The sequence below is a fragment of the Schistocerca piceifrons genome, chromosome 1, assembly GCF_021461385.2.
Source record: "Schistocerca piceifrons isolate TAMUIC-IGC-003096 chromosome 1, iqSchPice1.1, whole genome shotgun sequence".
Taxonomy (NCBI): Eukaryota; Metazoa; Arthropoda; class Insecta; order Orthoptera; family Acrididae; genus Schistocerca; species Schistocerca piceifrons.
In genome coordinates this window covers 1,063,093,873-1,063,111,496 of record NC_060138.1, presented here as the reverse complement: position 1 = coordinate 1,063,111,496, position 17,624 = coordinate 1,063,093,873, and the positions used below count along the sequence as shown (strand labels likewise).

The 17,624-nt window shown below is 40.5% G+C and overlaps 1 protein-coding gene across 3 annotated transcripts in view; it reads left to right on the top strand.

Annotated features, from left to right (window-relative positions):
- The window catches only part of LOC124753909 (calcium release-activated calcium channel protein 1-like), a 256,973-nt gene extending 244,045 nt beyond the window's left edge, over positions 1-12,928 (top strand). For all 3 annotated transcript variants that reach the window (XM_047249024.1, XM_047249021.1, XM_047249023.1), the window contains exons 3-4: positions 11,655-11,786; positions 12,151-12,928. In XM_047249024.1, coding sequence (XP_047104980.1) covers positions 11,655-11,786; positions 12,151-12,675 — 657 coding nt within the window. In that variant the 3' untranslated portion in view covers positions 12,676-12,928. The remainder of the gene's footprint in view (positions 1-11,654; positions 11,787-12,150) is intronic.
- Positions 12,929-17,624: the final 4,696 nt, after the last annotated feature.

Below are 17,624 nucleotides of genomic sequence, written 5' to 3'. Positions count from 1 at the left end.
AATATGGACTAGTTGATGGCTCAATCAAGTTCCATTCCAACATTCTATTTATCTCCCTTTGAACGGATTGTTTTAAACGCCAGGGGACCGGATAGTGCGTGTAACAGTAAGTCTGATGTGGCTTCACTTGTAGGTGACAAATATACCCTTTAATAACTCCTGATTTCTCATCAAAAATCTCTTCATATGCCTCTAACAAATAATGAAGCTGCTGCCTTTGTTCTCCGGTAAGCTGATTTGATTCACTAGCTTTTATCATTGATGTTTGGTTAAAGTCTTCCTGTTGTATCAAATCCTTTGAAAGCGCCTTCCAACGACCGTTTGTAGTGTCAATTAATTGAATTATGGCACCGCGACAGTATTTCTCATGCACAGTTTCCTTTCTATTTAAATCCAGTGCTATCTCTTCTCCATTTAATCTAAATTTAACTATTCCTTCCAAAAAATCAATTTGACAATCGTACTCCTGCATACTCCCAATACCAAGAATACAGTCCACTAATAACTTCTCCACTACAAGTAACGCGCATTTTATTGCTACATTTCCCATTTTCATCTCTAATTGTGTTTGTATTTTGACATTGGGAGAGCGTGCTCTAACAGCTCCGATGATTTTGCAGTTCTGTACTGGCAACATTGGTACCTTCTTCTTCCTAATAATTCTCCGAAAAAGAGCGCCTGAGATGACATTGGCGGAAGCAGCGGTGTCTAATACCACATTCGTTGGAACTTCCTCTATTTCAACAAATACTTCCGATACCGGAACACTCGACCTGTCATTATGACACGTTATTAAATCCTTTGTTAACTCTTCAGTCAACAGCTCACCATCATTATATCTTAACAATTGTAATTTTACTGTTTCGCCCCTAACAGATCCCCTGACCGCTCCTCCGGGTCACGATGCGGTCATGTTTAGTTTGACTGATTATTGGTCCGATTGGTATTTGTCTCTTCAGCTACTTCAGTGATTATCGGTTGTTGTGGTGAATTCTGTCTATGTTGTCTTGCTTGATTCATGTAATTATTGTTGTTGTTCTGCTGGTGTTGGTAGAACTGTCCTGTGTTGCCATACATTGGATTATATCGATTAAAATTCCTACTGTTCCTAAAATAGCCCCTCGCTGCACCATTACTAAAGTTTCCATTATGGTAATAATTATTGTTTGCATTTTGTCCATTGCTAAGTCTCCTTGGAGAGTGTAGTTGGTTATGATTATTGTTACTGCTACCATTACTGCCATTCCCACTCGAGTTGCAGCTCGGATTCGCTTCTATTGCTCTTCTTTGATATGACATTTCTCTTGCCCTTTAATTGTCCTCCTCAATTATATCAATACGATCAAGCGTAGTCATAAATGAGTCTATATCCTTATCATTTACATATAACAGCTGATTCCTTATACTGGTGGGTAGTGTGGACTTGAGTATTCTAAGTATATCCGACAAAGGAATCGGTACATCCCAATACAAAGATTTATTAATGTATTTCTCAAAATATCTCTTTAGAGATCCTCTAGAAAATGAGAAAGGCTCAGGATATAATACTTCCTGCCTAAGTCTTTCTTGTATTCCAGCAGACCAATATTTTGCTAGAAAAGCCTGCTCAAATTCTTTGTAACATTTACAAGAAGATGTTTGTTCGGATGCCCACAATGCTCCTGTTCCTTGTATATATCCAGATACAAAACTAATCTTTTGCCATTCTGTCCAAGATCGTGGAAATAGATTTCTGAAACTTCGAATAAAGACTACAGGATGAACATTCTTTTTGTCAGGGTTAAAGATTTGAAATTGTCTCTGTTTAATCATCTTTTCCTCAACGGTACTACGATTCCAAAAATCATCCTGTTCGTACTCTTCCCTGTGGCTATCCGTTATATCGAATCTAACTTGTGACGTACCAGTTCCGTCTACATCGGATCTTGACATGGACGGAATTTCACGCGCAGATTGAGAATGTTGTTTCCTACTTCTCGCTGTTTCTAAATCCTCCGGCGAGAGATTTAGTGATCTTTCGATGTTTTCTTTCCAAAGCGAGAAATCTTCGCCAAGTTGTTCTCGAACTTCCTTTAACCCTTTGTTAAAAAAATTATCCTCGGAACTCTCTGAAATTGACTGTAAAGCTACTTTCACAGTTTCTTCTATCGTTTCCGAAGGAGAATTTTGCCGCTCTAATGTCATTTCTGAAAACTTTCCCCCAAGTACATTCATTCTATGTTCCACTATCTACTGTTTTTCCTTCACTTCGTCAAATTGCTTCTTTAGATTATCTTGGGATTCTGTTATTTCTGGTATCATAGCTACGGAACACTGTATGTCCTTTTGAGCTTGTATTACTTGAGGAACCAGTTCTACTTGTTTTTGTATCGTGTCAATTTTGACGGATACATATTCGGTTAGTTCCGCTTTTAATTTACTATTGTTTTCTTGGCATTGTTGTTGGACCTGCTCAATTCGAGCAATAAGATTCTGTTCGGTCCTTTCTGCCTGTTCCTTTATTTCCTGTGTCTGGGTATTTAATCTCTGATCTAATTCGGTAAAGGTTGCTCTTAACTGATTTTGTAATTCTGTTTGATTTTCGGCTAATTGATTTTGGAGTTCATTTTGTATAACGGATAAGTCTCGTTTTACCTCCGCTTGTCCTTTGGCTAATAGAGACAACTGTTGCATAATAACAACTAATGTGTCAACAACCCTCTGATCAGCTGTTGTATGAATGTTTTCTGAACCAGCGGGATTATTTATATTGCTACCGCTAGCCACAACAGTCTCAGAATTGCTGTCCGTGGCCTCTGCTTCTACAGGCGACAGGCGTCTAAAGCTAGCAAAATGAGGGATGCTCAACTACCGGACCTACCGATAGATGGCTCTACCAGCTGATTACAGTCGTCTGTATTGCCCGCCATATTCGAATTTGGCAAGAAGTTACTCTCGGTCTGTACGGTGTATAAGGAATTACGGACTATCGAAATGGTGATTTCTTGTTCCGATTTCAATTGTACGAAGCGATGGAGTAAGGAGAGTGACTTACCATTTCACAGGTAATACGACTACCGATACAATACGATAAAAATACAGACTTAGTGCGTTTGCTAATTCGATGTTTTTGAACAGGTTTCCTCTAAAGCACCCAGAGCTACTAAAGACATGGATTATTTCAGTGAAGCGGAAAGATTTTAATCCTACGTCTTGCAGTTTTCTTTGCGGAAACCGTTTCCGACAAGATGATTACGTAGTGAGCCCTGGAACGTGGGAGAAACGTTTCAAACCAGAAGCAGTGCCATAGTTTTTGACTTTCCGACACATTTGATGCACCAAATAAACAGTCACGACGACATGTTGTTAGGATTTTGAGTGAAAACGATTATTCTCCATTTGAGGTAGCTAATTACTTTCCTTGCTGTGTGTGCGCTTTTTACTTTTGTAAATTTATTTCGTACGCTACATAGGTCTAAGCAATGTTGTAATACAGGTCCATATTTTTGTTTTTAGCGTTCTGTCATGGAATCCGTGCTCGATTTGCCCATTGCAGACGCTGCTGATTGCGTGGAGAATGTTGTCAATGAGAATTCTTCCGTGGAAAGCATGTCCCACTTATCCAATGCAGAAGCTGCGAATTGTGTCGAAAACGTTAGTATAAGGATGTTTTCACACCCCAACGTTTTCTTATAATATTTTTTCATCAAACCTTGAGTTATTTCAATCGTATATAACGAAATTATTTCCTTATTTAGAGTGCAGTTGGTTCTTCAGTAATTGATTGTGGTATACAGTCGAAAGTATAAATGGAAGACAAGGCGACCGAAACTTGCATTTTTTTCCCTCAGACATTGTGCAAGAATTAAAACGTAAACTGAAGTGTGTTCGTGAAAAAATTCGAAGAAGAAAGTGTTTTCCGTGGATGACATGATAAGTTCATTGAAGGAGAAGGGGCATCTTCCTGAGAAGTTACATAACTTCCTCAATCATCAGAAAGGAACACAAGTGGAATTAGTGTGCAATTTAGTGAACAACTCTCTCTCATCAAAGGGTAATAGATACACAACAAATGTGAAAATGTTTGCGATGACTGTGTACTTTTATTCACCAGCAGCATATGAATACCTGAAAAAATTAATGCCTCTGCCCCATTGATTTCAAAATGGGTGGCAAGTGTAGACTGTGAACCTGGCGTCTTAAAAGATGTTTTCAAGTACATTGTAAGGGACCAGTTCAGTGATTGTCTAATTGTAGACAGTGTGGCAATTAGGAAGCAAGTAGTTTGGGACCAAGGAACTAAGCACAGGTTTTTTAGACTTTGGTGGGGAAGTGCCTCAGTAAAAGAAGTAGTAGAGCCATCTGAGGCTCTGGTTTTCATGCTTGTCTCTATTAAAGGCAAATTTAAATGCCTGATTGCATATTTCTTTATCAACGGTGTACAGGCAAATAATCAGGCCACACTGATAAAATCTGCTTTAGAGAGGCTGCATAGTTCTAGCATTAGGGTTTGGTGTGTTACATGTGATGGCTGTAAGGTAAATATAAGCACTTTACGTTCACTTGGCTGTACCTTAAATTTTTACAAGGGTGATTTTAAAAGCTACTTTCCTCATCCTGTGGAAAAATACAATGTTTAATGTATCTTGGACATGTGCCATATGATTAAGTTTGCCAGAAATGCTCTAGCAGAAGTATCTGCTATTGAGTCTCCAACTGGCATTATTAGGGTCTAGTGCAGCAGGGGATACAACCCGTCGGCTTTGGACAAGGACGTCACAAGCCGCCAGAGAGCAGTTTACCATTTTCGCTTTTGCTGTTATGTTTCAGTTTAGTTTTTGTACTGATTGCTTAATAAAGTGGATCTGTTTATTCTATCTCGTGAGATTTTTTTTTAAAAAGTCAAAAAACACTTATCAGCCACTGAAGGGAGCTACAACACTAAGAAGAATCGCTTCTCGATTGGCGACTTGTGACGTCAATGTCCAAAGCCGACGGGTTGTATCGCCTGCTACACTAGTCCTTGGTATTTTCAGACACTGAAAATTATATCAAAAGCTTAAAAATCATTGGTGTTCCATTGCTGCTCCATGCAAGAAATGTTAAATCTGCATTAGAATGTATTTATCTCTATGCTTTTCCCAATATGGCCAATAAAAATGCATTTGTAAATTCTGTTAACTGGGGAAAACTGTTTAAAACAAGTGACTGCGTGTACTCTGTTGTAGAATACTCAGAAACTGTTTCAGATATTTGTGATTGCTGGGGATATGCGACAGAAATATTTACAGGCCAAGATTTTGCATTGTGTTAAAATTAAATTCGTAGATTACCCATTTCCTGCTCCTGCTCATGATTACCATTATGGAATTGGGATTGAGGATTTACATCAGACTCAACTTGTTTGTAAGTTTGCATCCCTGTACTCCTGCACATGCTTAAAAACATATGGAAAAAAAAGCCCGCTGAGAAAATTTTAAACAACAAATCACGTATAAGGCAGAAGTTAAATAAACTCATATTGTTTAATCATGTATAGTGCTCAAATTGGAAAAGATTATGTATTGGGACATTTTATGCAGATGGGTGTGACATTTTGACAGATTTTTTAAAACTATTTTGTCCATAGATTTGTTGTTGTATAATGATGAACTTCAAACGATGAATCACATTGAAGTAAAATTAACTCTTTACATCCTGTGTAGATATTGTAACAAAATTATAATTATTTATTATATAAGCTTATTTTAAGATGTTAGGTGTTACAAAATATACACTTGCATTAAAAACAGGTGATTTGTGTGAAATTAATGAAAAAAAAAGTTCTGAGACTTATTTGACAGATAGCTTTCAGTGTGAGAAAATATTTCCCTCAATAACTATGTTAACTTGAATTTTTCACTTTAAGAAAGCAGTTTAATCACAGAATGGGTGTGATCTAATGGAGTATGCAGTGGCCCTATGTGTCAAACAGTAATGTTTGTGGATACTCTGCAACATAAGAGCAATAAAATTGTTACTCTCTTAATTCTTGTTTTAATACTTCTTAGAATGAACACAATGTTCCAGTTGATCGTAAGCATTCTTATTACTTTAGAACCATTCTAGAATAAGGGGGCCTGATTCAGGCAAAACCTAATTTTCTTAATTTTGTCTTTATTTTGCTAGGAGATCTTTCTATTATATTTTCCTGTGTTGAGGGAGGGGGGAGGGGAAGAGAATGCAAATAATCATATAGAATTATCTTTCTAGCACTACAAAGTACTGAATACAGTGATTACAGTTACACTTGGAAATCTAGGAAATTTCAAAAAATGGTTCAAATGGCTCTGAGCACTATGGGACTTAACATCTATGGTCATTAGTCCCCTAGAACTTAGAACTACTTAAACCCAACTAACCTAAGGACATCACACAACACCCAGTCATCACGAGGCAGAGAAAATCCCTGACCCCGCCGGGAATCGTACCCGGGCGCGGGAAGCGAGAACGCTACCACACGACCACAAGTTGCGGATTAGGAAATTTCAGTATTCATGTTACATGCCTAATTTTCATCAACATTTACCTTAATTATACAGTTACACTTTTTGCTGATTTGAACTGTGTACTACATGTTAAAAAGATTTTGTTTGGTCATAGTAATAAAAGCATTTCATTTTTTTTTTTTTTTTTAGGTCATATGTCCCATATGGAACTGAAATTATCAAGTTACAATGACAAAGGAAGGAATTAACATTAAGGAATCTTACTTCACAGAAATTATGTAACTATGGTTACACTTTTTGCAAGTTAACTTTAACACAAACCATTTAGTTTTCCATTAAGAGTGAAAGCAGTTGCACGAGTCACGTAAAGAACAAAGTTTCCCATAGGGAACTAAAGTATTTTACGTTTGACTTATTGCAGACCCAAAGTATTGTGATCTTCATATTTCTATTTAAAAAAGTTTAACTCAAATTCACAGACATTTTGGAATCTGTACATACATGTGTGTAACAAGGTACTTTTCATGTGTCATGTGGAACCTTTAATTTTCTGGTTTAAATATAATTTATTTCATGAATTACCTTTAATACCGACAATGTCAACATTGTACAGAATAACAAACCTCATGAAAAATGCGAGAGATTGTAATGTACCGAACTTGGAATGGCTCTTTATCAATAGCAGGTAAAATAAAGGCTTCTATTAAATGTTCAACGAAACCAGTCAGTACCTCTTAATTCACCATAGAGGTGATACAGTAATAAAAGAATTTACTTTTTTCAGAATTTCTGCTAAGTATTAAAAGTGTGAAGACCTATTCAATAAGTATTTGCTTTACCAATAACCTGTAGTACAAGCACATGTATAAGCAGGTAATTAAGGGAGTCAAGACTTGTGTTAAAATTAAAGATACTGACTGGTATTACTTGCTCACAAAACATTGTAGTTGCTGTACAGTTTATGCTGTAAGTGGTGTACCCAATGTGATTCCTGGAGGACATAATATTCTGTTATCCTATGGGAATGCACTGCTACCACACCTGTTGAATATTCTGTTATCCTATGGGAATGCACTGCTACCACACCTGTTGAAAGTAAGTTTTGCTGTGGAATAGTTGTATCAGACTTCTGTATCAGAAAACAAATCTCCACTGTGACACCCTCATGTTCATGGTATGCTATTAGCTATAATTACAGGAATACTCTTCACATGGAGGAGGGAGGGAGGGAGAGGGGGGGGGGGAGGGAGAGAGAGAGAGAGAGAGAGAGAGAGAGAGAGAGAGAGATGGGAGAAAATCATGTTCTTAGGAGGAGTGAGTGTGAGAGAGAGAGAGAGAGAGAGATGGGAGAAAATCATGTTCTTAGGAGGAGCAAGCTTTACAGCAGCATATGCTGTTAAAAGCATAGTGAGATTTTCTTTTTCATCATTTCCAACATTGTACACAACTTTCTTGCACTTTTATTTTATCACATTTTTCCCTTGAGAATGGAGAAGAGAGAGGAAGAAGAAAAAAAAGAAAAAGTAAGCGAGCTTTCATAAGAACTGAAAACTCTACTTGTGTCATTTGTTATTTTCAAAATGTTACTCTCTTTCCAAATGCTGTTCTATTTCTTCAAACCAGGTTGAAGGTTATTACATGTTATTTACTGTACATTGTCCAGCAATACTTCTGTTGTTACTGGATAGTTTGTAATTTGGCACTACCTTTGTACCACTGCTATTGTCTAGTGTACTTTTGCAGATAAGAAAATCGACTGGACTAGAATGTCCTGTCAGTATAGGACAAATTCAGACAATATGGAACTTTTTACACTAAATTTGCAATATGATGTCACCCTTGTCTAACACAGATTGTAGCAGCCGTTGGGGTGCCTGTCTGGCCAGCTTCTACAGCTTTTGCTTTCAGCTCCCTTTCTTTTTTTTCTAACAACCACCAGAGAGAGTACTACAAAGAATACTTATAATACGCTCATGGCATAGCTATTGTATGAACTACTTTTCGCATGGATTCTGCGAGTATGAAGATAGAAAATTAGTAAACGTCATTCAAGGGTAAAATTATATCTGAATAATTCATCGAATATAAAGAGATATTACAGCCTGCGAGAGAAGCAGAAGGGCTGCCCCCTGTGAAATGAAGAATTGGAGCACCGCCGGCGGCAGAAACTGGCGAAAGTGATAAATCACAAATTAAAATGTAGCGGGTCGAAAACCAGACCATTGTTGTTTTCTATCAGATAAAATAGGGTTCCATATTATGCTTAAAGGAAAACCTCTATCTCTATTAATAATGTCATTGGATAATCACATTTCGATGAATTCCTTGAGCACACAATCCCAGTAACGAGAAGCCAGAGGAACAATTTGTATCTCTTTAAATGACATGTTATGCCCTTCATTGATACAATGTTGAGCGACGGAAAATTTTTCAGGCTGGAGCAAATGTACGTGATGCTGATGTTCCACACATCAGTCATGAACAGTGCAAATAGTCTGTCCAATATAGGCCTTTCCACAATGACAGAGAATGTTATAAACTCCAGGCTTTCTCAATCCCAAATCATCTTTAACAGATCCAAGGAGGGCTCTAGTCTTGGCCAAAGGGGGAAAAAAAAACACTTTTAATATCATATTTCCTGAGAATTCTAGAAATTTTTAAAGAAATACTTCCAACAAAGGGTAGTAAAGCAACTTATTTACTAGTAATCGGCACTGGTCCACATGATGGTCCAAACTGAAAAGCACGATTAATGTGATGATCGGTATATCCACTGAGCTGTGTCAAATTTTCTGAATCAGAAATGGCATAATCCCTCTTGACCAATGTACATAGAACTCCCATGCCCTGATGTGGTGGATGACAGTTCGTAGAATGAAGATAGTGGTCTGTATGTGTGAGTTTATAATAAACGCCATGTGCCAAGGTACCATTTTGTGTACTAAAACATCCAAAAAAGGTAATTTTCCATGTTTTTCAATTTCATTAAGAATTTGATGTGTGGATGAAGACAGCTAAAATTTTCATTGTTTGGCCACATGGAATGGAAGCTCTTAATCAGTTTTTAGATCATTTTAACTGTCTTCATCCATGCATCAAATTTTTGATGAAAATTGAAAAGATGGCAAATTACCTTTTTTGGATATTTTAGTACACAAAAAATGGTACCTTGGGACATGGCGTATATTATAAACCCACACATATGGACCGTTATCTTCATTCTATGAGCTGTCACCCACCACATCAGCACATGGGAGTTCTACGTACATTGGTCAAAAGAGCTTATGCCATTTCTGATTCAGAAAATTTGACACATCTCAATGGATATACCGATCACCAAATTTATCGTGCTTTTCAGTTTGGACCATCAGATGAAACAGTGCCGGATACCAGTGAATCAGTTTTTTTTCCCCAAGACTAGAGCCCTGTTTGGATCTGTCGAAGATCATTTGAGACTGAGAAAGCCTGGAGTTTAATTCCCTGTCATTGTGGAAAGGCCAATATTGGACAGAATATTCGCGCAGTTCATGACCAACGTGTGGAACATCAGTGTCACATACATTTTCTCCAGCCTGAAAAATCTGCCATTGCCGAACATTGTCTCTAACAAAGGGCATAATATGTCATTTAAAGAGACGCAAATTGTTGCTCCAGCTTCACATTACTGGGATTGTGTGCTCAAGGTATCCATCGAAATACGATTATCCAATGACATTATTAATAGAGATAGAGGTTTTCCTTTAAGCAAGATATGGAACCCTATTATCTGACATAAAATGACAATGGTCTGGTTTTCGACCTGCTACATTTTACTTTGTGATTTATCACTTTCGCCAGTTTCTACCGCTGGCAGCGCTGCAATTTTTCACTTCACTGGGGGCAGCTCTTCTGCTTCTTGCACAGGCGCAGTGGCCTGAACCCGGGGTATAAAGGAGCCGCCATTTCTGATGTTCATTCAGTTCCGGTGTGATTATGTCTCAGCGATCGCAACTGAAGATGGTGGCCAGATGGATTGCCAAAATATCGTGTCTTGAAGACAATCGTATCCGGCAGCACACCCGTGAAGTGCTTAATCATATAAGACACTGGGAAAATGTATGGGATCACAACTGACTGACGTACCTACCTGGTGCACATGCCAAGAAACATACAAAAATGCAACAATGCAAACGCCTTCTGAATAGACAAAACAGAAAGAGTTTTATGGCACTGCTGGCTGGGATACTGCAAGGGTTAAGTTCACATGTAAGAATAAAATGAGATACAAGAAGATCAAAGACTGTCGTATGCCACAAGTATCTGAGGCAGTGTAGTTAAGATGTCCATTAAAATAAATCTGTCAGGAAACTGAGCAAACAAAAATAAAGACTTAAACTAAGCCTGACAGGGTCTACTTCTCATTTGATTAAGATTTTGGTGTCTATCTGATCTAAATGAATCTAAAGCTTCAAGGGGATACATCTCCAACAAAATTCAGTGTTTTCATCTGAAAAAAGGATGTTCATAAGACAGTATAGTATGTACAGGGAGTCAAATTCACATATTAACAGTAGTGTAACACCAACTACAACTCATTGTCTGGTTAGAGTTCAGGCAGTGAGCATTCATCTACATCTATACTTAGGCAAAACACTGTGACATGCAATGGTGTACTTGCAACTGCCCCAGTTACTGGGGCTTCTTCCTGTTCCATGGTTGACAGCAAACCACTGTGATGTTCATGGTAGAGGACACTTCCTATTGTACCAGTATTAGGGTATTAGGACTCCTTCTTGTTCCATGGCTGACAGCACCTGACAAAGATAATTAGTCACTTTTTGTGTGTGCAAATGGGATCACCCTGTGGAAACATATTGCCTGAAACAAAGTATGTTTGTGGCCTATGATATTAAATAAGAATTATAAATTTTCGTTTTGCACTGCCTTCTGGTTGAAGCCTATACATTACAAAATAATACAGAGAAGGTTTCATATACAGTTTTAACCATTCTCTTGTTAATATTATATTTCATTAGCAATTAGAATTTCACCCTATGTAAATAAAGTTCTTCAAATATTTTTTTTATTCTTTGTGCAGAAGAAAAACAATAAGCTACTTACTGACCAGTTGTAAATGTAATTTCTGTTTCGTACTGAAGTTGTAACTCTAGCTGAAATCCACTCTTAATTCTTTATTTAATGTTACAGGAAAAAATGTCGTCAACGAATGATGAATGTCTGCATACTGCTAATTTTTTGACATGGAGAAAAATACAGCTGAGCAGAGCTAAACTCAAAGCATCAAGCAAAACTTCTGCTCTTTTGTCAGGGTTTGCAATGGTGAGACAACAATTTTTCTTTGTGGTTAGGCTTATTGCCACAGTCTCGTGTATTTTGTTGAGATATATATAGTTTCTCAAAATTTAACCATATTAGTACTTCTAAAATTCAATGTCAAAAAAAGTATTGGGAAACCCTGCAGTGGAGGTACATGGGCACAAGTTTCCTAAATTCATTGCATATCTGATGCAAGTATAAACATATGGTAATACAAAGGGAAAACCATAGTTACAGTTAAATAATTTTCTGTTTAAAATTGTCAGCCTTTTCAGTTATTTTGCATCTGGTTGAATCTTTCACTAAAATAAAAAACAAACAATGTGAGATGTGTTACAATTTTATAACTGACACTTTTATTTTTCAGGTGGCAATGGTTGAACTTCAACTGGATGAAAAGACACCTAAAAATTTGCTGATTGTTTTTACTGTGTGCACAACACTCCTTGTATCTGTTCATTTGTTGGCCCTTATGATTAGCACATGCATTCTTCCTCATATTGAAACCATCTGTAGCAGTGACATCAAGTCCACAACTATAGTTCAAGAATCTCCACATGAACGCCTTCATTGGTACATTGAAATAGCATGGTTTTTTTCTACTCTCTTGGGTTTGCTCCTCTTCCTATGTGAAGTGGCTATTATTTGTTGGGTAAAATTTTATCTGTTATCTACAGCAGCAGCTTGGACAACTTCAATTATTATGATACCAGTAATGATTATTTTTGTTGCGTTTGCAGTTCATTTTTACCATACACTTGTTATGCACAAATATGAGGTAACAGTATCTGGCATCAGAGAATTAGAGCTACTGAAAGAGCAAATAGAAGCTAGTGATCCTGAGGGAAGAAGTGACAAAACAGGAATATATGGAGGGATACAGATTATATAATAATATGTGTAGCCTAGAGCAAATGCCCATCATTTTCAAAATGGGAAATGAAGCAAATATTGCTAAAAAAATAGTACCTGTCATAAAATCAGGTAAAAAGTCTTATAAGTTATATATTGTAAATTACATGACACAACTAATATGGTGCATTATTTTATTATAGTGACAGCACTGGAATGTAATAAAAATCCTATGTAATTGTGAAAATAAAGAAATGTAATGGCAGTTATAATAAAATTTCATTTCAAACACTTTTATACAGTCAATTGTTTAGAACTTCCAAATTTAATTCCCTTACACATCTAGTTCTTCACAGGTATTCTTTTATTCCACAGGTAAAATTGTATGTTGCAACAGAGACAGTGAGCTACACAATTATTTCAAAAACAGTTCCACATTTTGAAACTAGTTTTTTGGCAAATGATGGTATGCAGATGGCACATAATTTTGTTTCATGGTTAATACTTGTAACTCTTACAATAATGAAAAATAAACAAGTAAATATATGTAATTGAGTCGAATACCTTTTGTAATAGCATTTAAAAGCTCTTAAAATGACAGTGTCGCTGTTTTACTGAACTTATTGTAGAGGTATGTGAGAAATATAATGAAATTGAGAGGCATTTTCATTAAATTTTCCACTATTAAAAGTGTTGTAAAACTGGAAATTCTTTTAAAAAAGGTAGTGAAAGATGAAGTGAACCTGACCAGAAATTACAACACAAAGAAAGCTCTAGTAGAATTTATGCTACAACTGTTGCACTAAATGATTAATGGTAATTATGAACATATGGGTGAATAATTAGTGTGGGAGTGACAAGTCGATAGTCGACAAGACACTAAGAGATTCTCTTTACGAGCGGGGTTCTTTGGAGGACACGGGAGTGTTCGTTTTTCCCGCGTTAACGTATGTATCAAGTGTGTTTGTGCGGTACAATAAAGGTGGTCGTTCACAGTATAAATTTCACACAAGTGTTTTCCTTTATGTAGTGAAATTACCCCTACATAAGTGGTGACCCCGTAACTAAGCAGTGTGACAGTAGGCAAGTTTCTTGAGATATTTTCTGCTACGTCTCGTATCGACATGTCGTCTGCACAGAACCTCTTCCGCGACATCGACGGCGTCATCCAAAACATCAAAAAGGAGCTCGACACGATGCAGCAAAACCCTCAGTTCACAGTGCCACGGACGCCTACATCTCAAACCGACTTCGCCCACGACGTTACGTTTCCAACTGCGCCGCGTGTGCCGGCGGGTCCCGCGCCGCCGCCACAGGACATTGCCTCGCACAACCAGCGCGCAGGACACGCCGATATCAGACCCAAAGTGCTCCCGTTTTCATCACCCGCGTCGGTACCGCTCCCACGAGTTTCGCACTTTCCGTTTGCCAGTGATCGTGGGCCACCCGCGTCGTGGTTACAAATTCGACCCCCACCTTTCGTTCCCGAGCGTCCGGAAATTTGGTTCGCTATTATGGAGAACATTTTCGTGCAGCAACAAATAGTCAACGATTTTGAACAGTTCACGCTAGTGATATGCAACCTGGACCAACATGCGTCGTCAGTGGTATCGGATATAATTATGCAACCCCCACCACAACAAGCCTACGCCACTCTCAAGACGGCTTTAATTTCGCGTTGTACAAAACCTGTGGATCAGCGGATATTACAGCTCCTGTACCACGAGAAACGCGGTGACAGGTCGCCTTCAGACTTTTACCGGCATTTACGTGCTATGGTGGACCCTTCCGTGTTCTCAGACACATTACTTTTGCACACATGGCAACAGCAGTTACCTCCGCAGGTGGGCTTAACCTTAATTGCTTACGAGGGCTGGCCATTATGCGAGTTGCTGCAGGTAGCCGATAGAGCGCACTCCCTGTTCGACTCGCGCGTCACAGTGGCCGCCGCCGCAACCACCTCGGCCAACGACACCAGCCGAGCACGGCCGGAGCTGGTCGACGCGGCGCCTCCTGCTTGTGCTGCCACGAGCGCCGGACGCGACCGAAGATTTCCGATCTCTCCGCGCTGCCATCGATCAGCTGACCGCCCAGCTGCAGCGGCTAGAGCCACACGATGTTGCGGCGGCTGACACACACACGCGTCATCGCCAGCCGACGCGACCGCCGCGTCACGCAAACAATGGCACCGGTTATTGCTGGTTCCACCAGCGCTTCGGCGCGCAAGCTACGAAGTGTAAGACACCGTGCTCGCACCCAAACGCATCCCATGGCCTGCTTTAGGCGCAGCCGACCGTGACAACAAGCAACTGCGCCTAAACTCACAGACGCATGGAAGGGGAACGCCCCCATTTCAGCACGAGCCTACGTTATGTGGATCGACTTCTCCCACAGCTGTAAGGTACGCTGCTTCACAAAGACTTTTCGTTCCTGATCGCTCTACAGGATGGATGTTCTTGGTTGACACCGGCTCAGATGTCAGCACTCTGCCTGTAAATTTCTTCCCTTCAGACAAACGCACTGAAGAGACCACTTTGAAAGCAGTCAACGACTCAGTCATCCACACATATGGACAGAAAACACTGCCAGTGGACATTGGGCTACCAGAAGAATGCAACTGGACCTTCGTTATGGCCGATATCGACCAACCTATACTAGGTGCTGATTTCCTGGCAAAACATGCATTGTCCGTGGATTTACACAAGTCACAACTCGTCCATTCTGTCAATGGATTTGTTATTCCGGGAATACAAGGACGTCCGACTTCTCATGCATGCCAAAGGGTAGATAACCTCAGTGCACCCACCTGGGAGGACACCATAGCAACGAAGGAAGCTGACCGGCACATGGCTCAAACGACATCAAAACGGTTAACGACACAACAACAGGCTCCTGCTGTTTCAACCACAAAGGCGACACCCTAACCACAACAGGGAACAAGAAAGAGCAGGGCGAAGCATGAGACGGTGCACCACATCCGTACAACTCCAGGCCCACCAGTCTCCTCACGTGTTCGCAGGCTTGCACCTGATCGCTTGCGGGGAACCAAGGCCATTTTCAACGAGATGCTACAGGAAGGAACTATACAGCCATCCAACAGTCCGTGGTCCTCCCCTCTGCATCTCGCCCGTAAAAAGAATGGGTCATGGCGCCCGTGCGGTGATTATTGAGCTTTGAACGCCCGAACTGTTCCAGACAGATACCCTGTGCCACATATACAGGATTTCACCCATTCACTGGCCGGGGCATCCATATTCAGTGTTTTGGATTGCCGTAAAGCTTATAATCAGATCCCAATGGCAGAGCAGGTCATACCAAAGACTGCAGCGACAACCCCATTCGGGCTGTTTGAATTTTTGGTGATGCCATTTGGGCTGAAAAATGCGGCGCAGACATGGCAACGGTTCCTAGACAGCGTACTAAGAGGACTACCATATTGTTTCGCCTATTTAGACGATATTCTGGTGTTTTCGGAGAATGTTTCTGACCATCAGAAACACGTAAGCGAGGTGCAAAGCAGGCTTAGTGCTCATGGAATTACACTTAACAAGGACAAGTGCGTGTTTGGGGAACCCGTTGTAACCTTCCTGGGTTATAAAGTGTCAGCTCAGGGCATTTTCCCACTGCCAGAGAAGCTGGAGTTGTTGCGTACCCTACCACGGCCTCAAACCTACCACGATCTCCGACGGTTCCTAGGGATGATAAATTTCTATCGTCGCCACCTCCCCGGAACAGCAGCAATCCAGACGCCACTGAACAATGCCTTGGCCGGACACAACAAAATTGGCAAGCGCCCACTCCCATGGACACCCGAGATGGACTCGGCTTTCAAGGCACTGCAAAACAGCCTTCACAACGCAGTGGGGCTTGCACACCCTGCACGAGGAGCTCAGCTAGCCATAGTAGTGGACGCAAGCCAAGTCGCAATCGGGGCAGCACTGCACCAGAGAGTGAAGGGTCATTGGCAGCCACTAAGTTTCTTCTCACAAAAACTACAGATGAGTCAAACTCGTTGGAGTGCATATGACAGGGAACTCCTCGCAATGTATGAAAGCGTCAGGCACTTCCGCCCCTTAGTTGAGGGCAGGCAATTCACCATATACACCGACCACAAACCTCTCGTGGCAGCTTTCTACAAAGTCAGTGATTCATGTTCCCCCCGCCAGGCCCGCCATATAGAGTTTATATGCCAGTTTTCAACAGACGTGCGTCACATCCATGGTGCCGAAAACATTGTGGCAGACTATTTCTCACGTATTAATGGGATAAGTCCAATGTTAGATTATTTTGAATTGGCAAGGGCTCAGGCTTCAGATACGCAGCTGCAATCCTTGTTGGTGGACCCGTCCACTGGCCTACGTTTACAACTCGTGGACGTCCCCTGCAGCCCATGTAAGGTATGGTGCGACACCTCCACGGTTAGACCACGCCCATACATCACCCCCCAGTTCCGACGAAAGGTATTCGACAGCACTCACAACCTGGCAGACCCGGGAACCAATGCCTCAGTGAAATTAGTGACGGACCGTTTTGTGTGGCCTTCAATCAAGAAAGATACACGGGAGTGGGCCCGCAGCTGCTATCAGTGTCAACGTAGCAAAGTGGGACGCCATGTTCACGCTCCAGTAGGACAATTCCCAAACCCAACGGCACGTTTTGGGCATGTACACATTGACTTGGTTGGACCCCTCCCCCCTTCAGAAGGTTACAGGTACTTGTTTACGGCAGTGGATCGTTGCACGCGGTGGGCAGAGGCTACACCAATCAGGGACATTTCTGCAGAGACTACTGCACGCGCATTCTTGGATGGCTCGTTTTGGGTGCCCATTTTTCGTTACCACCGACCAAGGACGCCAGTTCGAGTCAACACTGTTCCAACAACTGTCAAAACTCTGTGGTTTCCAACGAAACCGTACTACTAGCTATCACCCGGCCAGCAACGATTTGGTGGAAAGGTGGCACCGGACCTTAAAGGCTGCTCTGATGTGC